Genomic DNA, 22339 nt, shown 5'->3' with positions numbered 1-22339 from the left:
TTGTTCATTATTTCTTTTATTTATTTGTTCATCTTCATTCTTTGAAAAAAAAATTATTGCAATTAATGTGAAAAGAACAAGTCCTTAAACACATGGTAAAAAAAATTCATCAGAAGAAGCTAACCCCCACCCTTTCGCAAATCGCCTGATCGCTTATCACGGCTAGTGGTTGAGAGGATAACTCAATCTTACATCTAGTCTCTAATCAATCTTACTTAATGTGGGGGCACTAGCGTTCAACCAAACAGTGTGGTCCACCAATATATTTGAATCTACTTCATTTTTAGGACCATGCCCTGTAATGATCTGGAAGAAAAACTAATGAATGACTTGTATATACAACACATAAATCAAGGTAGGCCCCATGATCAAGCAATGCCCACTAACATTTTACATGGTAACACATAACACTCCTGATTCTTTGGTGCATAACACAACGTGTTGGGTGGGGAAAGTTTTGTAGGGCACCATGATGTATGTGTTATATCTAAATTATCCATCCATTTTTTTCATATCATTTTAGGGTATCAGCCCAAAAATAAGACAAATCCAAAGCTCAAGTGGACCACATCACAAAAAATAGTGGGGATTGAACATCGCCATTGAAAACTTCTCAGGGCCACAAAAGTTTTGGATCAAGCTGGTATTTATGTTTTCCCTTCATCCATGTCTCTGTCACCTAATGAATAGGTCAGATGGAAAATAAATATCATGGTAAATATAATAGTGGACCCCAGAAAGGTTTTAATGGTGGATGTTATTGTCCCTGCTGCTTTCTGTGGTGTGGTCCACTTAAACTTTTGGATCTGCTTCATTTCTCAAGTTATGCCCTACCGTGATCTAGAAAGAAAATTGAATGACCGGTGTGAATGTTACAAATACATCATAGTGGGGCTCACAGGACTCTGTCTCATCAAAATGGACTCTGTTCATGCACGAAAGGGGCAAACTTATCATTTTTAGAAAAAAAAAATTAACCCCAAAGCACTTACCACATTTTAGCCGCATCGCTTATCACTTTCGGTATACATACCACCAAAAACGATAAGTGATGTGGTCCACTTAGAGTTTTGGATCTGCCTCATTTTTCAGGTTATGCCCTACGATGATGTAGAAAATTGAATGGATGGTGTGAATATAACAAATACATCATAGTGGGGCCCACAGGACTTTGTCAGATTAAAAGAGAGTCAGTTCCAGAATCGGATCATGTACGGAAGATGCAAAGTTGTCAAGCATCTCTTATTTCTGTGTATACACCACCCCTGAATTAATTCCATAATTAATTTAATTAAGGACTATTTTTAAAAGTGTTAAACAAACACCCAAAATAATATATTACGTGGCTGAAATCTGATTTTAAGATTTCAGTGACATAAGTGGTAAACAAACAGCCCCTTACCATGGTTATGGTTTAAAATAGTTTTAAAGTCTCAGATACTTGGATAGGTTGGGCCATGTTGCCCCCTTATCTCTCAATATAAGTAACCATGAGGCTATCCACGTCCATCCATTGCGTCAGCTTATGTTAGGACCTGATTTTAAAAATTAGGTAGATCCATAACTCAAGTGGGCCACAGCACAAGAAACAATGTAATTAGATGGCCGCTATTGAAAGTTTCTTAGGGTCCATGGAAGGTTTGGATCATGATGGTGTGTTTTCCCTTCATCCTGGTAGGAACGACCTCACGACAGGATGGATGGCATGTAAACATCACCATGCCATTGGCTTCAATGGCTGGTGAATCCATCCGCAGTATTTCCCATGGTGGGGTGCGTTTGAATTTTGAATCTTCCTCATTTATTCAGCTGTCCTTACATGAACTAGCGAAACATAATAAACACCGGACATCATGATGGGCCCGACAAACTATCCAAAGAGATTTAAAAAATTGAGATTAATTGAGGGGAGAGATTTAGGAGAGATCCAACTAAATCAGTTGGACAAAGCTCACTCAGGCCAGTCCGGACTATCACCTGAGTCACATGATCAAATGAGTTGGATCACGTTGGCCTACATCACCCCACAAAACCTCTACTCGTGGTGTTGAACCAGATAGGTGTCTACTGAGTCTGAGTTACACTAGTCTTAAAACCATACCCCTTTGCCATTCAGGTCGTTAGTCAATAAGGATCCCTCATGTGATGGGGTTAAAACATGTGTCAAAGTTCCCAGCCATTCATCATGTAGATATATTGTAAATATGCCGTGGGCCAGAATTTTAATGCCCAGCTGCTCAGGCAAGTCAAAACTTGTAAGAGAAAAATGTACCATTATAAAAAAATAAAATAAAATAAAAAATCCCAACCTATCCTTAAATTTTAAGGCAAAAAGTGCTTTTTGAAGACCCGCTTTTACCACAATAATATAAGGAAAATGCACAATGATTACAAATTACTTTACCGGTCGGATTCCTATTTAGTTTACTGATGGTAGCATCATAATGATAATATTTTTAGATTAATTCAATATCAAATCAACACCAAAATACAATTATATTGCTATTTGGATTCAAGATTTTTTCAATAATGCCATGTAAAATTCATTTACTTATTGATGATAAAATTATGATGATGACACATTTTCTTTACATTACTGCAGCAGTTGATGAAACAAATAGACCCTAACTAATCCTTGCACATTTGATTTAACTGGTCACATATTTGTTATTTTGAGAAAACCATGAATGGTAGTCAATTTCCATCCCACAACTAAAAAGCAACTCCCCTTTTATGCAAGTAGCTAATGTGCATCCTTTGTGCAAGTAGCAAAATGCACACAGCATCTGGATCATTGAATTAATTCTAACCCTTAAGATTGGTGGATATTTAAGAGATTAATGTTCAAAGGAACTTTGATCTGTCTCTCTCCATGAACAATAACGTATAGAAAGTAAAATGGTGTTCTTTGCCTCTCCAATCCTTCCTTTTCAAGTAATCCTTGTCTATATCACTCCATCTTTACTTAAACTTTCACATTCTACTCAATTTTATCAATGTGTTGTGACCATCAATCTTTTTGTTTTAAATGACCCCAAAAGTTTTTCCTTTTTAATAAAATAAAGGTGTTTTATTTGATCTGCCCAAAAAAGCGATTCTTTTTTTATCTTCTTCTTCTTATCTTTCAAAAATACAGAATTTAAAATGGTTTATCAATAATGCAAGTACTTTTTGTTTTTAAAAACTAGAGTTTAAAATGGAGTTTAGCTAATTATGTTCATACACATCCTCATCAATTATTTCTTTTAAAGATATCTTACCATCAATTTTCTTTACCCCACAGTCCAATGGGGATCCTAACGGTTGTTAGATTTGTGTGATTTTTAGTGCATGGCCCATCTAAGGTATGGCCCACCTGATGATTGGTTCTGGTCCCACGAGGTTTACCATGCATATGGAAAACAAGACAACATAGATTTAGCAAAAGAAGGGCACCATTCTCTGGCACAGTCATGCTTCTATATTGAATTGGATGACCCCAATTCACTTGAATCCAGCATCAACCGCACCAATTTCCATTCCCTTTCAAGCAAAATCCACCCATATATTTTTCCACCAGTAAGATATACATCAAGCTATAGTTCCCAAATTCAGCCAAGTTGAACTTGACAAGAAAGATTTCCAGCTGAGTCTCTTGAAACTCGCTGACAAGAGTGACATGGTTGAGTCTCGACAGGACTTATTGAGTCAGCTCGTAAACTCAGTCTCCTCCACATGACTGGACTGACTCACTCACTGGATCGGCTGGCATATTGGGAAAATACCAAAAATGCCAAACTCAAGGACCAAACCTATGAACTGTTTCCACAGCAACCAGTTCGCCAAATACTCAAAGAGTTGTGGCAGAATTTCAGTCTTTTTATTCAGTTTATAATGTCAAAACAAGTTTTAACTACCAGAAAAAATGATTTATATTTAATAACTAATATATCAAATCGAGTCAATACCAGTAAAGACTCAGTCGGGTCTTCTAATCGACCCAACCTGATTAGGAATAGAGTCGAAGTTTTTGGGTTTTTGAACTACTCATCAAGCTCAGCATCAGTGAAATGAAGTCCATCCAAGCATCAACAAAGCTTACGTGTAATAGCTTTGCTACAAATTTCACTAAAAATATATTAAACAAGATTAGTTTGAAGCCTTTTGCATTTGGGCGTGTGTGAGTTAGTTTGAAGGTAGATGTCTACTGCACAACCCGTCAAAAAATTTCCCAGTCTATCATTTAAAAGCCGACTGCAAATTATAGTTCTAAAACTTTGGCGAGTCAACTCAAAACTTGACTGAGTCAATTCAACTTGACAGGATTTCGAGCCGAGTCTCATGGAAAATCTCTGAGTGGCATGTCTCAGTCAGGTCTCAAAACTCAGCCGACTTGATACGAGTCGGCATGACTCACTTTTGACTGGCCCACATTGCACACGAAGCAAAAATGAGCTTATAGCCCAACCTTCCATCTTTGGAAGCAAAAACATCATTGAGAGCTGACTGAAAACTCATACACCTAACAATAGTACCATGTCTTCCAAGAAGAGGAAGGTGCATTCTACTCAGACTGCTCTAAAGTAGAGAACAGCCTGAAATCTAAACTGGCTTCTCTAGGAAAATCAAGCATTGAGAATCTTCAGGCAGGTTATGAGAGAGAAATGAGAAGGGTGAATGTGACTTCTGAGATAGGTGAAGCCTTGAGCATAGAGATGGGACATTCATCAGGCCGGCCCAAATGAAAGATCATCGCATGTTCATTGAATGTGGATCATTGGTAGAATATTTAACTAGTCATTTCTATCTTACACATTTTGGATGAGTGATGAATGGACAAGCCTATTGTCTACCCAAGGGCACATACATGGTGGGGGCCTGCCTTTTTGATGAGCAGTGCAGATCTGGTGAACATGTGGCTTTGGGCAGGATTCTACTCACTGAGGGCAACCTTAGCAGGGCCTAAGAAGAGAATACAATGATTCTTCTCTCTTATTTCTCAATATCTGGGTTACCTTATGAAATGTCATAAGATGGTTAGGTTTTGATTTTGGGGACTGTAGTGTCTTTGATGGTAGGATATGAGCAGTATCAGGCCTTGCATCTGTGCAATTGTGAGCATGGTCGAGGGATCTAAGGCTGCTCTGATGGCCCACAATGGATGAGGATGCCCTGGAAGGCTCACCAATTGGAAGGTCCTAACCTTTCAAAAAGCATCCTATGGAAGGACAGTTAAAGCCAAATCGTGCAACGATGATCCAAATTTTGTAAGGCAAAAAGGTCAAAGAATAGATAGATGCGAGGTTTTCAAGAATGAATCATCGAGAGTATAGCCCATGAGATCAACAGTCTGGATCAGATTGTTATAGACTCCAGTCACTCAACATATCCTTGAGCTGAGGATCATAATATTCCACACCAAACATGAAAATGATGATAATCAGACTGAAAAAATGCAAAGTAATACAACATTGAGATGATTCAGTGGTCTGAGAGCAATAGAAGTTATAGTGCCTTTAGTTGCTTTGAAACACTTGGACAGTCGAGCTGATCAATCTGGTCTGTCCATTAGCTCCATTACCAGTTCCATGAATTCCATGTGAAAGTTAAACTGATCAGATTATTCTAAGCAGCTGATAAATATCATGTTAAGTGAACTGTAATGATTACTATGGGGTGTGGCAAGAGCGAAATCAGGGAGAGGAAGGGTTTGGTGTAGTGTTTTGAGAGATAAAAGAGGATTATTTGCCGCATATGATGCTTGACACACAGGCACTTGGAATCATAAACATGGAATATATTAACTCAAATTAAACTGATTAAATTGTGGTACCCACTGTCCCCAAGTTACTATCTAAGAATCATATTGTATGAACAATCCTAACCTCTTATTCTTGGAAACTTGTTTTTCAAAATAAGATCATTGGATATTTATCAGTTTCAACTGACCAATAAATGTCCAGCAATCTAATAATCAGATGACCAAATAAAAGTAGGCCTTGGGTCATGACACATCTAAGCTGGTAATAGTTTTGATAGTTTATGTTGAATCGCATGTACAACGTATGCAATTTCTCAATAATTTCTAACTCCGATGAATAAATACATCACACCCTATTTGAGCATTAAAGTATTTCTCAGGAGTTGGGAGGAAATGTAGGAATTCAAGGGTGGTGGATTATGTGAGACCCCAGACTCACCCAAGATGGTGCGGCCCTTACCATGGGCTCACCTTGATGTATGTATTCTGAATCAGTATGCACGCCATCCATCCACTTTTCCATATCATTTTAGGGCATGACCCCAAATATGAAGCAGATCCAATCATCAGGTGGACCATACCATAGGAAACAGTGGTGATTGAACTCCCTACCATTAAAAATTTCTTAGGTGCACCTTTATGTTTCAGTAGTGTTTATTTGTCACCCAATCTATTGATAATATAAACAAAGAGAAAACGATGAAGGCTTTGACGAAAATGATTCTCCTTTGTTTTCTGTGTATTTGAGACAACCCTGAAGGGTTGAATATATAGAGCTTTACAACAACTATACAAGGTAAAATGATAAATACAAAATCTTCTATTTATATATCGTCTATCTATAGAATCGGCTATACAAGGAATGTGACCTGTCTAACATCCCCCCTCAAACTAATGCTGGCATCGACAAGTAATACTTTGTTAACTAGAAATGAGTGATGTGCAGAAGTGAGGCACTTCGTGAGAATGTCTGCAATCTGATCATGTGATGTGACATGTGGAAGCGAAATCAGCCAAGACTGAAATTTCTTGCGGATGAAGTGACAGTCAACTTCAATATGCTTTATTCGTTCATGAAAAACCGGATTAGATGCAATCTGAATGGCACTTAGATTATCTACATGGAGTAGAGTAGGATCTTGTAGATGAACGCCCAAGTCAGAAAGAAGTCCACATAACCAAATAATCTTACTACAAGCAGCTGAAATAGCTCTATACTCGGCTTCTGTGCTTAATTTGGAAATAGTGGTCTGCTTCTTACACTTCCAAGAGATGAGAGAAGTACCGAGAAAAACACAATAGCCAGTGGTAGATCTGCGTGTGAGAGTATAATCAGCCCAGTCAGCATCTGAATAAGCACGAAGGTCCAAAAGGGCCGTGGAAGAGAAGAACAGAGATCGATCCAAAGTTCCACCTAGGTACTGTAAGATGCGTAATACTGTAGTCATATGAAGAGTCTGAGGAGCAGAAACAAATTGGTTGACAACTTGGACCGCATAGGCAATATCAAGGCAAGTCATTGTTAAGTAAACCAGACTCCCAACCAAACGGCGAAATAGTGTGGGTTCCGCAAGGAGTTCACTATCGTCACGGCCATATTGAACGTTAAGTTCCAAGGGAGTCTGAACTATCTTCTGATCCGTTAATGAGGCCAAGGTGAGAAGATCCTTGGTATATTTACGCTGGCTTACCAGGATTCCACGTATAGAACGCGAATATTCAAGTCCAAGAAAGTATGTCAGATGTCCCGGATCCTTCATCTTGAAGGAGGACTTTAGAACTTCTTTAATGCCGAGATGTCAGTATCATCACTACTAATCAGAAGTAGATCGTCAACATATACGGGAACAATGACGATTCCACGCGTAGTGGTGCGCAAGAATAAGGATGGATCATGACCACTTTGAGTAAAGCCATCTCCTATAACAACATCATGAAATCGTTGGAACCATGCCCGAGGGGCCTGTTTGAGGTCGTATAGAGCTTTCTTCAGGTAACAGACCTTATTGGCAGGGATTAATGATCTAGGAGGAGGTTTCAAATAGACTGTTTCTTGGAGGTCTCCATGAAGAAAAGCATTTTTCACGTCCATTAGAGTGGGTGGTCAAGAGCGAACTGATAATACTGTCAGAAGAGTGTGAACAGTTTTCATCTTGGTCACAGGAGCGAATGTTTTATCATAATCAATTCCGTGTTCCTATTTGTATCCCTGAGCGACAAACCGAGCTTTGTATCGAACCAATGATCCGTCAAACTTGAGCTTCACAGAATAAATCCATTTACTGCCAATTAATTGTTGGTCAATAGGTCGAGTAACAATGTCCCACGTATGGTTATCATCCAATGCTGCAAATTCTTCTGCCATAGCCTTCTTCCAACAATCATGATTGGCTGCCTGATGGCATGAAGTAGGAATAGATACAGTATCCAGGGTAGTTGAGCTTTGTAATAATCAATTCCGTGCTTTGTATCGATCAAATGATCCATCAAACTTGAGCTACACAGAATAAATCCATTTACTGCCAATTAATTGTTGGTCAATAGGTCAAGTAACAATGTCCCATGTATGGTTATCATCCAATGCTGCAAATTCTTCTGCCATAGCCTTCTTCCAACAATCATGACTGGCCGCCTAATGGTATGAAGTAAGAATAGATACAGTAGCCAGGGTAGTATTCATAGCAGACATAGAGATATTAAGCGATCAGGCTGTCGATGTACACGAGTGGAACAACGTACCAAAATAGGATCTGGATCGGTAACAGATTCAGTAGGGAGAGGAGTAGGTGATAGATTTGTACGTGGTCGTCGTGAATAAACCTGCAATGGACAAGGAGGTGTACTCAAGGCAACCGAAATGTCAGGAAAAATAGTAAGACCAGGAGAGTCTGGTGTGGGCGAATGAGGAACAGATGAATAAAATGCAATATGCTCAAGAAAAACAACATGTCGTGATACCCGTACACAATGAGAGACCGGATCATAGCAACGAAAACCCTTCTGGGTTTCTCCAAATCCCAAGTACATACATTTGATTGATTTTGGGAAAAGTTTGTTACGTTCACGTGATGCCAGATGAACATAACATACACAACCAAAAACACGAAATGTGAAATAGGTACGAAGTCAAACGGTGAGAACAAAGTAGAGAGATTTACTATTCAGGACTATGGTTGACAACCGATTAATTAAGTAGACTGAATGCATCATAACTTCCGCCTAGAAGAAATGAGGAACACTCATAGCTGTCATTAAGGTATTGGCAGTTTTAACAATATGACGATTTTTTCGTTCAGTCACCCCATTCTGTTGTGGAGTATTAGAACAAGTGGTCTGATGAGTAATCCCATGACCCTGAAGATATGTACGAAAATTTGTGGAGAGATACTCTCCCCCTGAGTCAGAGCGGAGAGTTTGAATTTTTACTCGAAATTGAGTGTCCACCATAGAATGAAATATTTTGAATTTTTCAAAAACCTGTGGCTTAGAGTGTAGAAAGTAAATCCAGATGTAACGTGTAAAATCATCAATGAATATAACATAATATCGTAGTCCAGAGAGAGACATAATTGGTGAAGGGCCCCAGACATCCGTATGCACTAGTTCAAACATAGATGATGATTTTGTAGTACTTAGAGGAAAGAGAATACACTTACTTTTTGAAAGGCAACAAGAAGAACAAGAATAATCCAAATTACTTTTATTAAGAAAAATATTCCCTAACATGCCAGAAGAAAACAGTTGAATCAAATGATCAGAATGTAGATGACCCACGCGAAAGTGCCAGAGTTTTCATATTTTATTTGCCGAACAAATATCTGAGGAAGATGGAGAGAACAAACAACGAGCTGGAGTAACGGATGGGTGAAAGTCCAGCACGTACAAACATCCATGCCGCCTACCCTTCCCAAGTACCCTCTCCGTTGCCAGATCCTGTACAAAACAACAATTTGGAAGAAATATGACTAAGCAGTTATTGGATGTAAGTTGACAAAAAAAAATTAAATTTGAGGAGAGTTTAGGGACATGAAACACATCACGAAGGGTAAACTGGTGATGGTCAGAAGGAGAGAAAGTTAATGAACTAACGGACTGAATGGGTAGTTTAGTGTCATCCGCAGTAGAAATAGCCTGACTTCCAGTGTAGGGACGAATATCGCAAAGATGTGATACATCACCAGTCATATGATTAGAAACACTTGAATCGAAGAACCATAGAGAAGATGAGGCTATACCTGACATACCGGCCGCAGAAAGGGCCTGCACAATCTGCTGGAGCATCGCAGAAGTCAAAGGTGAGGAAAGACCTTCAACAGAATCAGTGGATGCAGTATCACTAACAAAAGACTCGGAAGAAGTAGTCGCAAAAGTAGCAGAAAAAGTACGACCACGACCTCGACCACTACGTCCACGGCCGAATGAAGATGCATAGGCACGTGAACGACAATCCTGAATACCATGACCAGTCCCTCGACAATAAGCGCACCAATCTTTGTACTGAGCGACGGCATGTCCCACTTTGTTATAGCCGCGACAAGTTAAAGGAGTGGAACCATGGTTTGGTGTAGAGGTGGATACAACAAGTGTCATGTCAGATGGTCCTTGAGATGTCCCCTGAGAGAGGACCTGCAGTCGTTGTTCCTCAGCTAATAAATCATTAATAATCGAATTCATTGAAGGAGTTGGGTTACGGTTCAGGAGAGCAGCCCTGCAATGCTCAAATTCCGGACGTAGTTTCATAAGAAACTGTCTAACGTGCACACTCTCGTGCATTGTGTGGAATATTTTAAAGTCAGGTGAGAATTCCAGATCCATCATAGCCATCTCTGTCTAAATTGTAACCTAGAGTAGAAAGTTTAAATACTTTTGTCACCCTGAGTAAGGTGAACCAGATCTTGTTCCAGGCGGTATAACCTAGCCACATTACTCTGTTGATATATCGTCTGGAGATGCTCTCACATAGCCTTAGCAGTGCGATGTGACATGAGGCCAACAGCTATTGATCGATCGAATCAAGAATCCAGGTAATAATTCGTTCATTTTTCATTTCCTAATCAGCCACTCTGTCGGCATCGGTGGAAGCGGGGACAGTAATAGATCCATCAATCAGTCTCCACAAACCACAACCCTTAGAAAACTCTGAAAATGGATGGCCCATAGATTGTAGTTGGTGCCATCGAAACTATATCGAAGGGGCCTCTGTACGGGAGTCTTTATCCATAGATAGGAAGAGATAAGAACAATGCTAAAGAAGAAAGTACCTTGTAGTCATAGATCATAACAACAACCAGCAAGAGACTGCAGTAGATCAGAACGGCAGACAGCAACAGATCAATCAGACAGAGACAACAGGACGTGCAACAGTAGGTGCAGCGAGAGGGATCGGAAGCGCAAGGATGTGCACAGAGACGTGATCAAGGGCGTGCATGCGCAGGGACGTGCACAGGGGCGTGCGTTGGGTTGTGCGGATAGGCCTGGGGAAGATCGGCGTGCGGAAGTGCCTGGGGATGGCCAAACGAGGGTTGTTGATGCAAGGCAGGGTCGGATCTGACAGGGGATAGCAAGGTAGGGTCGGATTTGATAGGGGAGAGCCGAATCTGACAGGGGAGGAGCCAGATCTGACGAGATGAGCCAGATCTGACAGACGGTGGTGCCGGTGATGAAGAAAATGCCGGATTAGGATCGGTATTGCTCTGATTCCATATAAACAAAGAGAAAACAATGAAGGCTTTGAGGAAAATGATTCTCCTTTGTTTTCTGTGTATTTGAGACAACCCTGAAGGGTTGAATATCTAGAGCTTTACAATGACTATACAAGGTAAAATGATAAATACAAAATCTTCTACTTATACATCCTCTATCTATAGAATCAACTATACAAGGCATGTGGCCTGTCTAACAGATAAAGCCACATAAGCCTGGATGAAGGGTAAAAAACAAATATCAGCTTGATCCAAAACTTTTTTGGCCCATTAATGGTTAATCAGCACTGTTTCCTATGGTATGGTCCACCTGATGATTGGATCTACTGCATTTTTTGTATAATGCCCTAAAATGATATCGAAAAACAGATGGACGGCGTGGATATAGAATACATACATCAAGTTGGGCCCAAAGAACCGCTTTTATCAGACAATTCTAACCATTCTATCAATCTTGGAAAATGGATGGTTTCAAAACATAAGGCCAACTTATGAATGGATTGGATCATCTGATCACTGTAATTTGCACATAGAAACCCATAAAATTCAACTGATAAACAGTCCAGATCAATCAACTGGACCATCCAAGCAACCAAGGTGGTCTCTTTTTTAATTGAAAAAAAAAAAAAACACCCAAAAACCTGTATCTGCCCTGTAACGGACTGTTACAAGGCCGTTACTATCTTTACAGGGGAGTAACGGTGGTTATGGGTCATTTTTTCCACAACGGCCATTATTGACCCTGTAACGTGTAATGGTTTGCGGCACACCATGCAAGTGACCCAATGCAACTAGAAGCACTACAACTCAAGTGCAATGAGAGCACCGGATCATTCTCAATATAAAATGCTAAACAAACGCCCACTAATCCTAACTCAAAAACGTTCTGATTTCGTTCGAAAATTCAAAATTACACAACAAAACATTAAACCAAAAAATTACAAAAAAAAAAAAAAAAAAAAAACACCAAACTCTCTCCACCGAACCTACCCAACTTCAGAAATAAATAAATAAAATCACGTTTTTTTTGGTTTTTTTTTTTTGGTGGAATTTAGGGTTTACGAGATTCTGAAACCTTTGAAATCCCCAATATCATTTAAAAAAAAAAAAAAAAACCCTCTTAATAGATTTTCAGAAATTAGGGTTTTCTTTATGGCTCAGAATCAAAGGGTTTAAGGCAGTTTCAAGCATCAAAACCTACCTCTAAGTATCGCAGTCCACCAAACTCGATCTTCGGATTCCTCAGAGCTGTCGATCGGCTGCACTCGCGACGAACGGCAAGTAGGGCGTCTTCCCGAGGATGCAAAAACCGACGCTGTACAAGAAGCAGGCGACAATGAAGACGAAGAGGGCGTCGTACCCCATCACGACGAATCGAAAACCTAACCCCCTCTCGGGGCTGAAGATCCTCTGCAGCAGTAACGGGATCGCGAGAAGGACGTCCAGGACGACGGCCTGCATGGCATTGAAGCGGATGTAGCGGCTGAAGCTAGGGTTTCGGACAACACCGAGATAGAGGGCGAAGAAGGCGACGAAGCTGGCGTAGGGGATAGAGCGATATAAGCTCATGACAGGGAGGATAGGCTGGAAGAAGAGGGCGAGAGAGGGGTATTTTGAGAAGAGGAAGCGGCCGTACTGGATGCCGTTGAAGAATGGGAGGAAGTAGGATGCGGTGGAGATTAGGCGATCGGACGCTGGGGTTGGGTTGTAGGACATGGACGTTGGGGCCCTTGATGGGGTGAGTTTGGGGCGGGTGATCTTGGCCGTTGAAATGAGGGAGTGCGGGATTCGGATGGCTGAGATTGGATATGGAGAGTGGGGTTTTGGGGATGGAAGGAGAGAGAGACGAAGGAGAGGCAGGGAGGCCATTTTTTCTTTATTTTCTTCGGGAGTGTAAAAAGAGCAGAGAGTGTAGAGGCGTATATAGCAGAGATTATTTGATAGTCTGGCAGCGTATGACACTTGACACGCAGGCATTTAGGAGTGTACACGTGGCATACGTTAATTCAAATAAGGACCCCACTGTTTCAATGTCAAACACACGAGATGAGCCTGCTTGAACAATCCCAATCTCTGATATGTGGTAAATGGTTTGGTAAATAATACCGTTAGATGTTTTTAAATTTTTTCAACCGCCCCTTAATATTTTGTTCGTAATACGTTTAAATTAGGAGAAACGGATTGGCTACTCCCCCTGCCACCAGCCCCGTGGCTGTGGTCGGTACTCTGTGGGCCCCACCATGATGTATGTTATTCATCCAATCCGTTTATCCATTTTTACAGATAATTTTAGAGCTTTTTCCCAAAAACGATAGGGATATAAGTCTCCACTGCACCGCACCATTTGAAAACAATAGTGATTGGATATCCACTATTTAAATACTCCTAAGGCCCACTGTACTGTTTACTTGACATCCAATCTGTTGATTAGGTCATACAAACCCACCCAGATGAAGGGAAAAAAACAAAGATCAACTTGATCCAAACTTTTATGGCCTCCAAAAAGTTTTTAATGATTGAGGATCATTCAACACTGTTTCCTGTAATGTGGTCCCTTGAGAGTGGAATATACCTCATTTTTGGTCTTATATCTGATCTAGAAAAATAGATGGACAGCATGGATGAAACACGTACATCATGGTGGGGCACACATAGCACCGACCATCACTCATTGGTTGGTGGCAGGGGGAGTAGCCAATCCGCTTCCTAAATTAGGACTGATAATTTGGACAGTTTAAAATTCAAATTAATTGAATGCTAAATGCCATTTCTGAAGTTTGCGAATAATTTCAAAGCTCTATCTGTCACGCTGCTAAGGTAACAATTGTTTTTCTCAGTTAGCCAATAGGCTAACAAGGCCGACCGTTTTACTAGGACACTATTACGGTGGATCCCTGACGGTGGGGCCCACCTTTATCTATATGCCCTATATCCATTCTTTCTATTTGTTTTGAAAGATAATTTTAAAATACGATATAAAAAATGAGGCAGATCCAACTGTTAGCTGTACCACACCACAAAAAGAGTGGTGATTGAATACTCGTCATTTAAAACATATTGGGGCCACCATAATGTTTATTTGCCATCCAATCTGTTGATAAGATCATAAAGACCTGAAGGAAGGGACCAGACAAATATCAGCTCGATCCAAAATTTTGTAGCCCACAAAAAGTTATTAATGATCAATCACCACTGTCTCCTGTTGTGTGGTCCACCTGAGATTTGGATCTGCTTCATTTTTGGGGTCATACCTTAAAATGGGCTGTAAAAACAGATGAACAGCATAGATGTAAGTCACATACATCATGTTGGGCCCTGCACTTAGGGATCCACCAAAATCGGGCCAATATTATTAGGGTTGTGATTAGCATGTACTTCATAATTGGAATGACATACCTATATTATTTATATAGCTTGATCAACTTTTGGACATTTTTTTACTCCATAATCAATTTTATGGGTTTTTATTACTTATATTTACTCAATGTTTTGTAGGAGCGTTGCTGTTCAAAACGTATTTTTCTATACATTTGTGCATTAACTCCATTTCCTTACAAAAATGCCCTTATGGAAGTAGTTCTAGAGAAGGAGGATGAGAAGAAGAGAAACAGTTGTGAGAGAGGTTCAAACCACTCTTCTTTTATTAAGAAAAAAAAAAAGTGTACAATGCATGTCTAATGTCCTTGTGTGATTGGGCTCAACAATGTTAGGCCCAAACATGCTACCTATTTAGCCATTAATTTATTCATGTTAGTGCATATACACTTTTCTTTCAACACTTCCCTTTCTTTGATTGTATCTTCTCTCCGATGAAGTGACAATACATCTTATGTGCATGGCCCCTCGTGAAAAGTTGGGATATTGGCTATGTGTGAACTTGCGTGATTATTGCAATATAGAATCATTGATTCTCGATTAAAGAGTTAAAGTTTTTGAAGGAGTGATTGTATCCATAATAGTTCATAGATGGCATGACACATGGCTTTGTACTTGGCTTAAACTTTTGATTTGGCGGCAACTATTTGTTTCTTACCTTTTTAAGTCATCAAGTTTCCTCCAACAAAAAGTACAATATTTAGATGTAGACTTCCGATCAACAATGAAGCTTATGTTGGGGGATCGCGGAAGCACACAGATATGAATCAAGTAGAGTAATCCAATCACACCAAGCAAACATAATGCAAACACAGCAATTTTAACATGGATAAATCCTTGCGAGAAAAAACCACAGCACAAAAACGTCAGTAAGCACTATGAAAAGTAGAAAATTACAAGAGAAAAGAAATTACCTGATCCGAACAACCTCTAATCAATCCCCAAGGAACTCCCTTGAAACCCTAAAAACGAATTTGAAAGCCCTAAATACCTCCCAATCCCGATTATACCCAAATATATAGCCTTTGGAAGAATCTCAATCGAAATCGGTAACAAATTCTGCAAATTCGCAAATCTGTGATACGCTCGATGACACCTTTGATGGTACTTTGATGTCATCGAACCCACTTTGATGTCATCGGAATAACACCAAAACATTCAAGCGACCAAACATGAAAATTCGAATTTTATCGATGGCATCGAACAACCTTCGATGACATCAAAACTTACTTCAATGACATCGAAAAGGGCACCTAAAGTGTTGAACAACCAATTCGATTATTCCGAAAAATCTCAATGGCATCAAGTCGACTTTGATGCAATCGAAATCTGCTTGATGACATGAAACTTATCATCAACAGACTGTTAAATTACAATTTAAGACATCTATCAACAATCTCCACCATGTCTTCAATCGTCATCCTTCATAACTTATTTTTCTCTTCTCTAATCCTACCTTGCATCATAGCTCTATCATCGCTTTTCGTGTACACTTCCTCCTTCTTTTACAGCTTCGCCAAGCCCATAGAAGTTGCATAAAACTTCAACTTCTCTGCAGGAACCACCTTGGTGAGCATGTCCGCCGGATTTATGTTCGTGTAAATTTTTTCCAAAGTCACGCCTCTTTTCTTAAGCACATGTTGGATAAGTCGAACATCTATGTGTTTAGTACGAGAGTGATAAACAAAATTCTTAGCTAGATTAATAGTGCTTTCACTGTCATAATTAACTGGCACAACCTCCTGTTGAAGCCCTAACTGATTTATCATGCTTCTCAACTAAACATCTTCCTTGAATGCTTCTGTCACTACCATATATTGAGCTTTGGCTGTGGAAAGAGTCACCACTGACTGAAGCTTCAACATCCAACTAATTGCTCTACCTGCTAGCACAAATGAGTAACTTAAAGTCGACTTTCTGGAATCCACATTGCCTGCGTAATCTGAATCCACATATCCAACTAACTTAGCCTCTGTTTTTTCAAAAGTTAAGACGAAGTCTTTTGTACCTCGAATGTATAGAAGTAGACATTTCACTATTTCCCAATGTTACTTACCGGGGTTTGACATGTATCTTCTCACAACACCAACTGCTTGTGAAATATTCGGTCTCGTACAAACTATGACATACATTAAACTGCCCATAACATTCGAATAAGGCGCACGAGACATCTTGTTTTTCCTCATTTGATTTAAGACATTGTTGTGAGGAAAACTTGAAGTGAGCCGCGTGGGGAACCTTAACTGGTTTTATCTTGTCCATACCATACTTAATCAACACATTTTCAAGGTATTCTACTTGTGATAACCAAAGCATGCTCATTTTCCTATCTCTATGAATATCTATGCCGAGAACCTTCTTTGCAGCCCTCGGATCTTTCATCTTGAATGTCCCTAACAACTGAGTTTTCAATACATCGATTTCAAACATGTTATGACTGACGATCAACATGTCATTGACATACAATACTAGGATGATGAACTTGTCATCATTTGTTGAGTGTGAAATATTGCATATTTCCTCCTATTTATTCCTTGATTTTATAAACACGATAGTGCCTAATCGATCTATTTTTATTTATTTTCTCTTACGAGGTGATTTCGAGAACTTTAGAGAAAAGAACGTTAAAAGTTGTGAATTAATGCTCAAGGGATTACCAAAGTAAGGGTTGAAGATTTGGAGGTCAAGAATGAAGAATTTACATATCAAAGATCCAAGAAAACTAGGCGCAAAGGAGGAAGAAACGATTGCAAAGATTGCAAAGTCCACAACAGCAAATAGTCTAGTTCGGTGCTCAAAATCGCACAAAACAGTCCAGTAAAGAACAATGAAATTCAGAGCTAATTCGGTTTGACTGAGAGATAATTCGGTGCGACCAAAATTGGGCAACTGCAAAAGACAGAATCCAGTTACAATTTGAACTTGACTTCGGTCTTACCAAAGGTGACTTCATTGCGATCAAAGCGCGATCTGCTACGTAAATTTGAGGCGGTTTCAAAGTCGGTGCGATCAAAACTTATAAATATGGGTCTCTTATTTGTTTCAAAGCACAAATTAAGGTTCAAGGAGTGGAGCAAAGGGTGGAGCAACCTTTCAAGAGTTCTTTCTTCTTTCCTTAGTTTATTTTTATGTTTTCCTTAAAAGTTTTTAGTTTAATCATGCCGATGGTTAAGTAATTTCTTAGATAGAGCTAAGAGGCAAAGCTTGTAGTTTATTTTAATACCTTTCTTACTTTGATTCACATTCATGAAGTTCATGTTGAATATTTCATAGTTATGGTTTGAATTTAAGAAGTGTTTTTCATTATTACTTTGATCTATCATCGACTGCGGGTACGATGGATGCTTAGGAACTACATGAATGTTTTATATTCTCTTTATTGTTGTTTGATCTGTGGAATTCTTTGATCTACCATTGACTGCGGGCATGGTAGAAGCTTAGAACTATCCACAATCAGTTCAACAAGACTCTTATATATGGATCAATACTATGGATGTTCATATCTGTTTTGGAATAGTATATGATATTTTAACCGCGTTATCATCCAACTGGATAGATTATGACTTCAATTATAGCTGCAGTTTTGTTGAATCAAGTAAGGATACATTAGAATAACTATGAGTGGATCATTGGTGCTCTAGTTCTCATATTCTCATAGTTTTAATTCACAAACAATAACTTTCAATCACTCCTTTAAGTTTAATTCTAGTTCTAATTCCTTAATCAGTTCAGAAAAGTTATGTCCTTTAATCCCTGTGAGTACGGCCTCAGTCTCACCGAGATTATTACTACATCACAACCCTGTACTTGGGGGTATAAGTGAACATCACTTAGTGTCTTATAATAAACAAGTGATCGTATTCACTCTTAGTATATTTCTAACTCAACATAAAAGAATTAAATTTTTAATACTATTGCCTAGATGATTGTTTCAGGCTGTACAACAATCTTTTTAACCTGTAAACTTTGTTCTCTACCCCTTTAACTTTGTAGCTCTCTGGTTGCTTTATGTAGATCCGTTCTTCCAATTCACCATGTAGGAATGCAGTTTTCACATCCATCTATTCCAGCTCGAGATCGTATTGGGCGACCGGTGTCAACACGAATTTGATAGATACTTACTTTACAACCGGCACGAATATCTCTGTGAAGTCGATTCATTCTCTTTGAGTATAACCCTTCGCTACCAACCTTGCCTTGCATCTATCATGTTTCTTTTTGAAGATCCACTTGTACCTGATCGCTTTTTGGCCCACTGAAAGCTCTACCAGCTCTCATGTTTCATTCTTGTATAAGGAGTCCATCTCATCGTCCCTTGTCACCTTCCACTTTTCTGCATCAGGCTTATTAAGATTCTCCTGTAGGGTAGATAGATCCCCCTCATTTGTAATGAGGGCATATGCAATATTAGAGTCGTCCTTGCATCTTGCTAGTAACCTACGATCTTGCGGCGGATTCTTTCTCACAAGTGGCTACTTCACCCATTCTTGTACATTTGTCTGCACATCTGTCTCAGCCTGAGTATCACCTATGTTAAACTAAACGTCCATGACTAACCTTTTTGGTTCCTTTTGCTCCTCTTGATCATTCTTACGAAATAGGAAGCCTTCGTCGAATTTGACATCACGAATAGTGATGATTTTACATTTGACATTGTCATATAATCTATAACCTTTGACACCAACACTATAGCTAGATGTGTACACGAGTCGAACCGAGTCGAGATGGGCACGACTCGACTTGGCTCGGCCACTAGCTGACCCCAGCTCGAACTCAGCTCGACTCGGTCCTCGAGCCTGACAGGCCAGCTTAGCTCGGTTCGGTCAGCAGTTCGGGCCAGTTCGAGCCGAGTTCGAGCCAAGATCAAGCCAAGTTTGCCTGTGCAGTATTTTTAAAAACACTTGGATTGCACCTTCAAAATCTTACTCTATGTAAAACAGCACCAATAGTTTTACAGGTATTTCATCAAACACCTTCTAAGCAATATAAAAATCAAGAAAAAAAAGGGTACTTGTTTCATACACATACCTTCCTTGCCACCAACTATATTTCGTTGAGTCATTTCATCAAACACTTAGTGAGCAACATCATTGTCGGCCGCTAGAGAACGACAAGAAATATAGGATAGGAGAGTGGTACTGGTCATCGGTCGTTGTTAGGCCGTTGAAGAGAGTCGAGTTCGAGCTGGGTTAGAGTTTTTAGGGTTGGGGAAACGGCTGAGACGAGAGGGCGCTGGGGGATTAGGGTTTTTTTTTAAAAAAATAATAATCTATTTTGAGTGTCCGATTTTTTTATATATACTTACTCAAAAATTGATCTGAGTTGATCCGAGCTAAACCGAGTCGAGTCGAATTGAGCTAGGTTTAGCTCGAACTTGACTTGAAAAGTTTGCATGTAGAGTGCACTAAACCCCGGTGATGATCCCGGAGAGAAACCGTACTGATATGTGGACTTATCGAGTAGGAGTTGTATATTCATTCATTCATTCACTGTCCACTCGGGTTGGTGGTGCGCAACTAATTGTTGTGTACCTTCGTAATAGCAAGAATTTCGGTTGGGCGCGCGACTAACTTGAGATCAGGAGTCTACTACATTGAGTCTGGCTATCCAAATTTAGGTATGAGACTGGTTTGGATAGAAGTCCCTTGTCATGGACCCCATAGCTTGCGATACTACGTACTATCATCCCGACTTCACTCCAGCTTGGTCATTTCATTTGCACCACATATTGCATTGCATCATCAGCATCTGATATTTGGCTTACTGTCCCCACATTGCATAGCTGATCTACATTGCTTCATCAGTATATGATATTGTATTTATTTTATTTCTTTGCATCACATAGCTTAGATAAGGATGATGGTATTTATGGGCCTATCAGCATGTTTTCGCATTACTCTGATATTGTATGATTTATGATCTTGCCAGTGTTTCTAATATTGTATAATTTATGGGCTTATCAATATTTTCGTTTACTCTGATTACTCTGATATTGCTTAATCGACACTTACCTTATGCACACTCTTTCACCACCCACTAAGTTTTCTATAAGCTTATGCACGATAGATGCGTGCAAGTGGTGTTAAGTTGTAGCAGCGTTGAGCTTAAAGTGTGCAGCTGTCTTATGGAGATTTGATTTTGTCATATGTATTTCCCTTTCAGCACTGTATTCAAATGTTTATATTAGTGGAAATGTGATGATAATGTTGCCTTTGTGATTTGGTTAAACTTGTGGTTATGCTTATTACGAGTTAAATGTATGTTAGAAAATCCTCCTTGTAAGATCCCAGGATCGGAATCTGGCGTATGGATGCTGGGAACCGAGAATAGGGTACTACGGAGGCTGTTGGCACCGGATTTGGCGATCAGGAATTTTGTGAGCCCGGTTTTCGAGTTTGGGGCGTGACATTATGCAGACAATAATAAATTTAAGAACCAATATCCTTTTCCACATAGTATAATTATCATATCAAATTCATTTAAGATCCGATAATTGTATTGATCTTTGAAAAATTGGCTTACTTTAACCGATGTATGATTGGGCGAAGGATTATTTGTTGGAGTCACAGTTGGCTGATATGGATAATTCAGGCCACCACTGTTTCCAATATTATCGAAGTTGGGCACTGAATGGGATGTTCTATTCTGGAAAAGAGATGGAAGTTCTTCAGGGGAATCCTGCTTTGATGAACCCAAAAATTCATTGTTTTCCATGATGAAGCAAGAATACCTGCATTGTGTAAACAATCTTAGCATACATTGTTCTCTCCATTGGTGTTGAGTTTCAATAGAAAGAAGAAGAAAATAAAAGGAAAAAATCAACAAAGTAATAAAGATGGTTTTAAGCAAGATAAAGCTAGACAAAATAGTTTCTTCATACTGTCAATTTGTAACCGGCGTTTACTTTAGTTAACTTCCTGCTTGACCTCATTGTAGATAGCTTTTCATCTGATCAACTAAATGCAATTAATCTATGTAGGATGACTCTTAACTGGATTTCACATACACTCAAGCAGCTTGTCATTAGAAGAAACGGAATATTAGCTCCACCTAGCACTACACGAAAAGGGGGCTTTAACCTCTATTCAAAACTGTGGCTAAAAAGGTTAAAAACTAAGGCTAAAGCCTTTAGCCTCAGTTTTGCCTCAGTTATCCAAACCGAGGTTGAAATCCCCGTGGCTAAAGGCTTTAGCTTCGGTTTTAGCAACCAAGGCTAAAACGACTTTTATAGCCTCGGTTCTTCAAGTGAGACTAAATCCAAATTTTAGCCTCAATTGCTTCCAATTGAAGCTAAATCTATTTTTAACCTCAGTTCTCAACAACCAAGGCTAAAAGCCTTCAGCCACGAGAATTTCAACCTTGGTTCTCAACAACTGAGGCTAAATCCAAGCCTCGGTTACAATTGAGGCTAAAAATGTTTAATTTTTTTAAATATTTATTTAAACTACTAATCCATTCATTCAATCCACTCATGAAACAATCAATCATGAAACTCACAATACCAACAAAACATTTAACAACA

At 39.4% G+C, this 22339-nt stretch overlaps 2 protein-coding genes across 2 annotated transcripts; both read right to left on the bottom strand.

Annotated features, from left to right (window-relative positions):
* Positions 1–9420: 9420 nt before the first annotated feature.
* LOC131238616 (uncharacterized) lies at positions 9421–10553 on the bottom strand. Its single transcript, XM_058236260.1, has 2 exons — positions 9976–10553; positions 9421–9673 (listed from the first exon to the last, which is right to left on the bottom strand). Exons 1-2 carry the CDS (start codon positions 10511–10513, stop codon positions 9639–9641), a joined length of 573 nt encoding a protein of 190 aa, XP_058092243.1. The 5' UTR covers positions 10514–10553; the 3' UTR covers positions 9421–9638.
* Positions 10554–12537: 1984 nt separating this feature from the next.
* On the bottom strand, positions 12538–13355 carry LOC131240154 (protein TIC 20-II, chloroplastic). Its single transcript, XM_058238226.1, has one exon. The coding sequence runs from the start codon at positions 13309–13311 to the stop codon at positions 12685–12687; it is 627 nt and encodes a 208-aa protein (XP_058094209.1). The 5' UTR covers positions 13312–13355; the 3' UTR covers positions 12538–12684.
* Positions 13356–22339: the final 8984 nt, after the last annotated feature.

The sequence above is a fragment of the Magnolia sinica genome, chromosome 3 (assembly GCF_029962835.1).
Source record: "Magnolia sinica isolate HGM2019 chromosome 3, MsV1, whole genome shotgun sequence".
Taxonomy (NCBI): domain Eukaryota; kingdom Viridiplantae; phylum Streptophyta; class Magnoliopsida; order Magnoliales; family Magnoliaceae; genus Magnolia; species Magnolia sinica.
The sequence above is the reverse complement of the archived record's forward strand: the minus strand, read 5'-3'. Positions and strand labels throughout refer to the sequence as shown.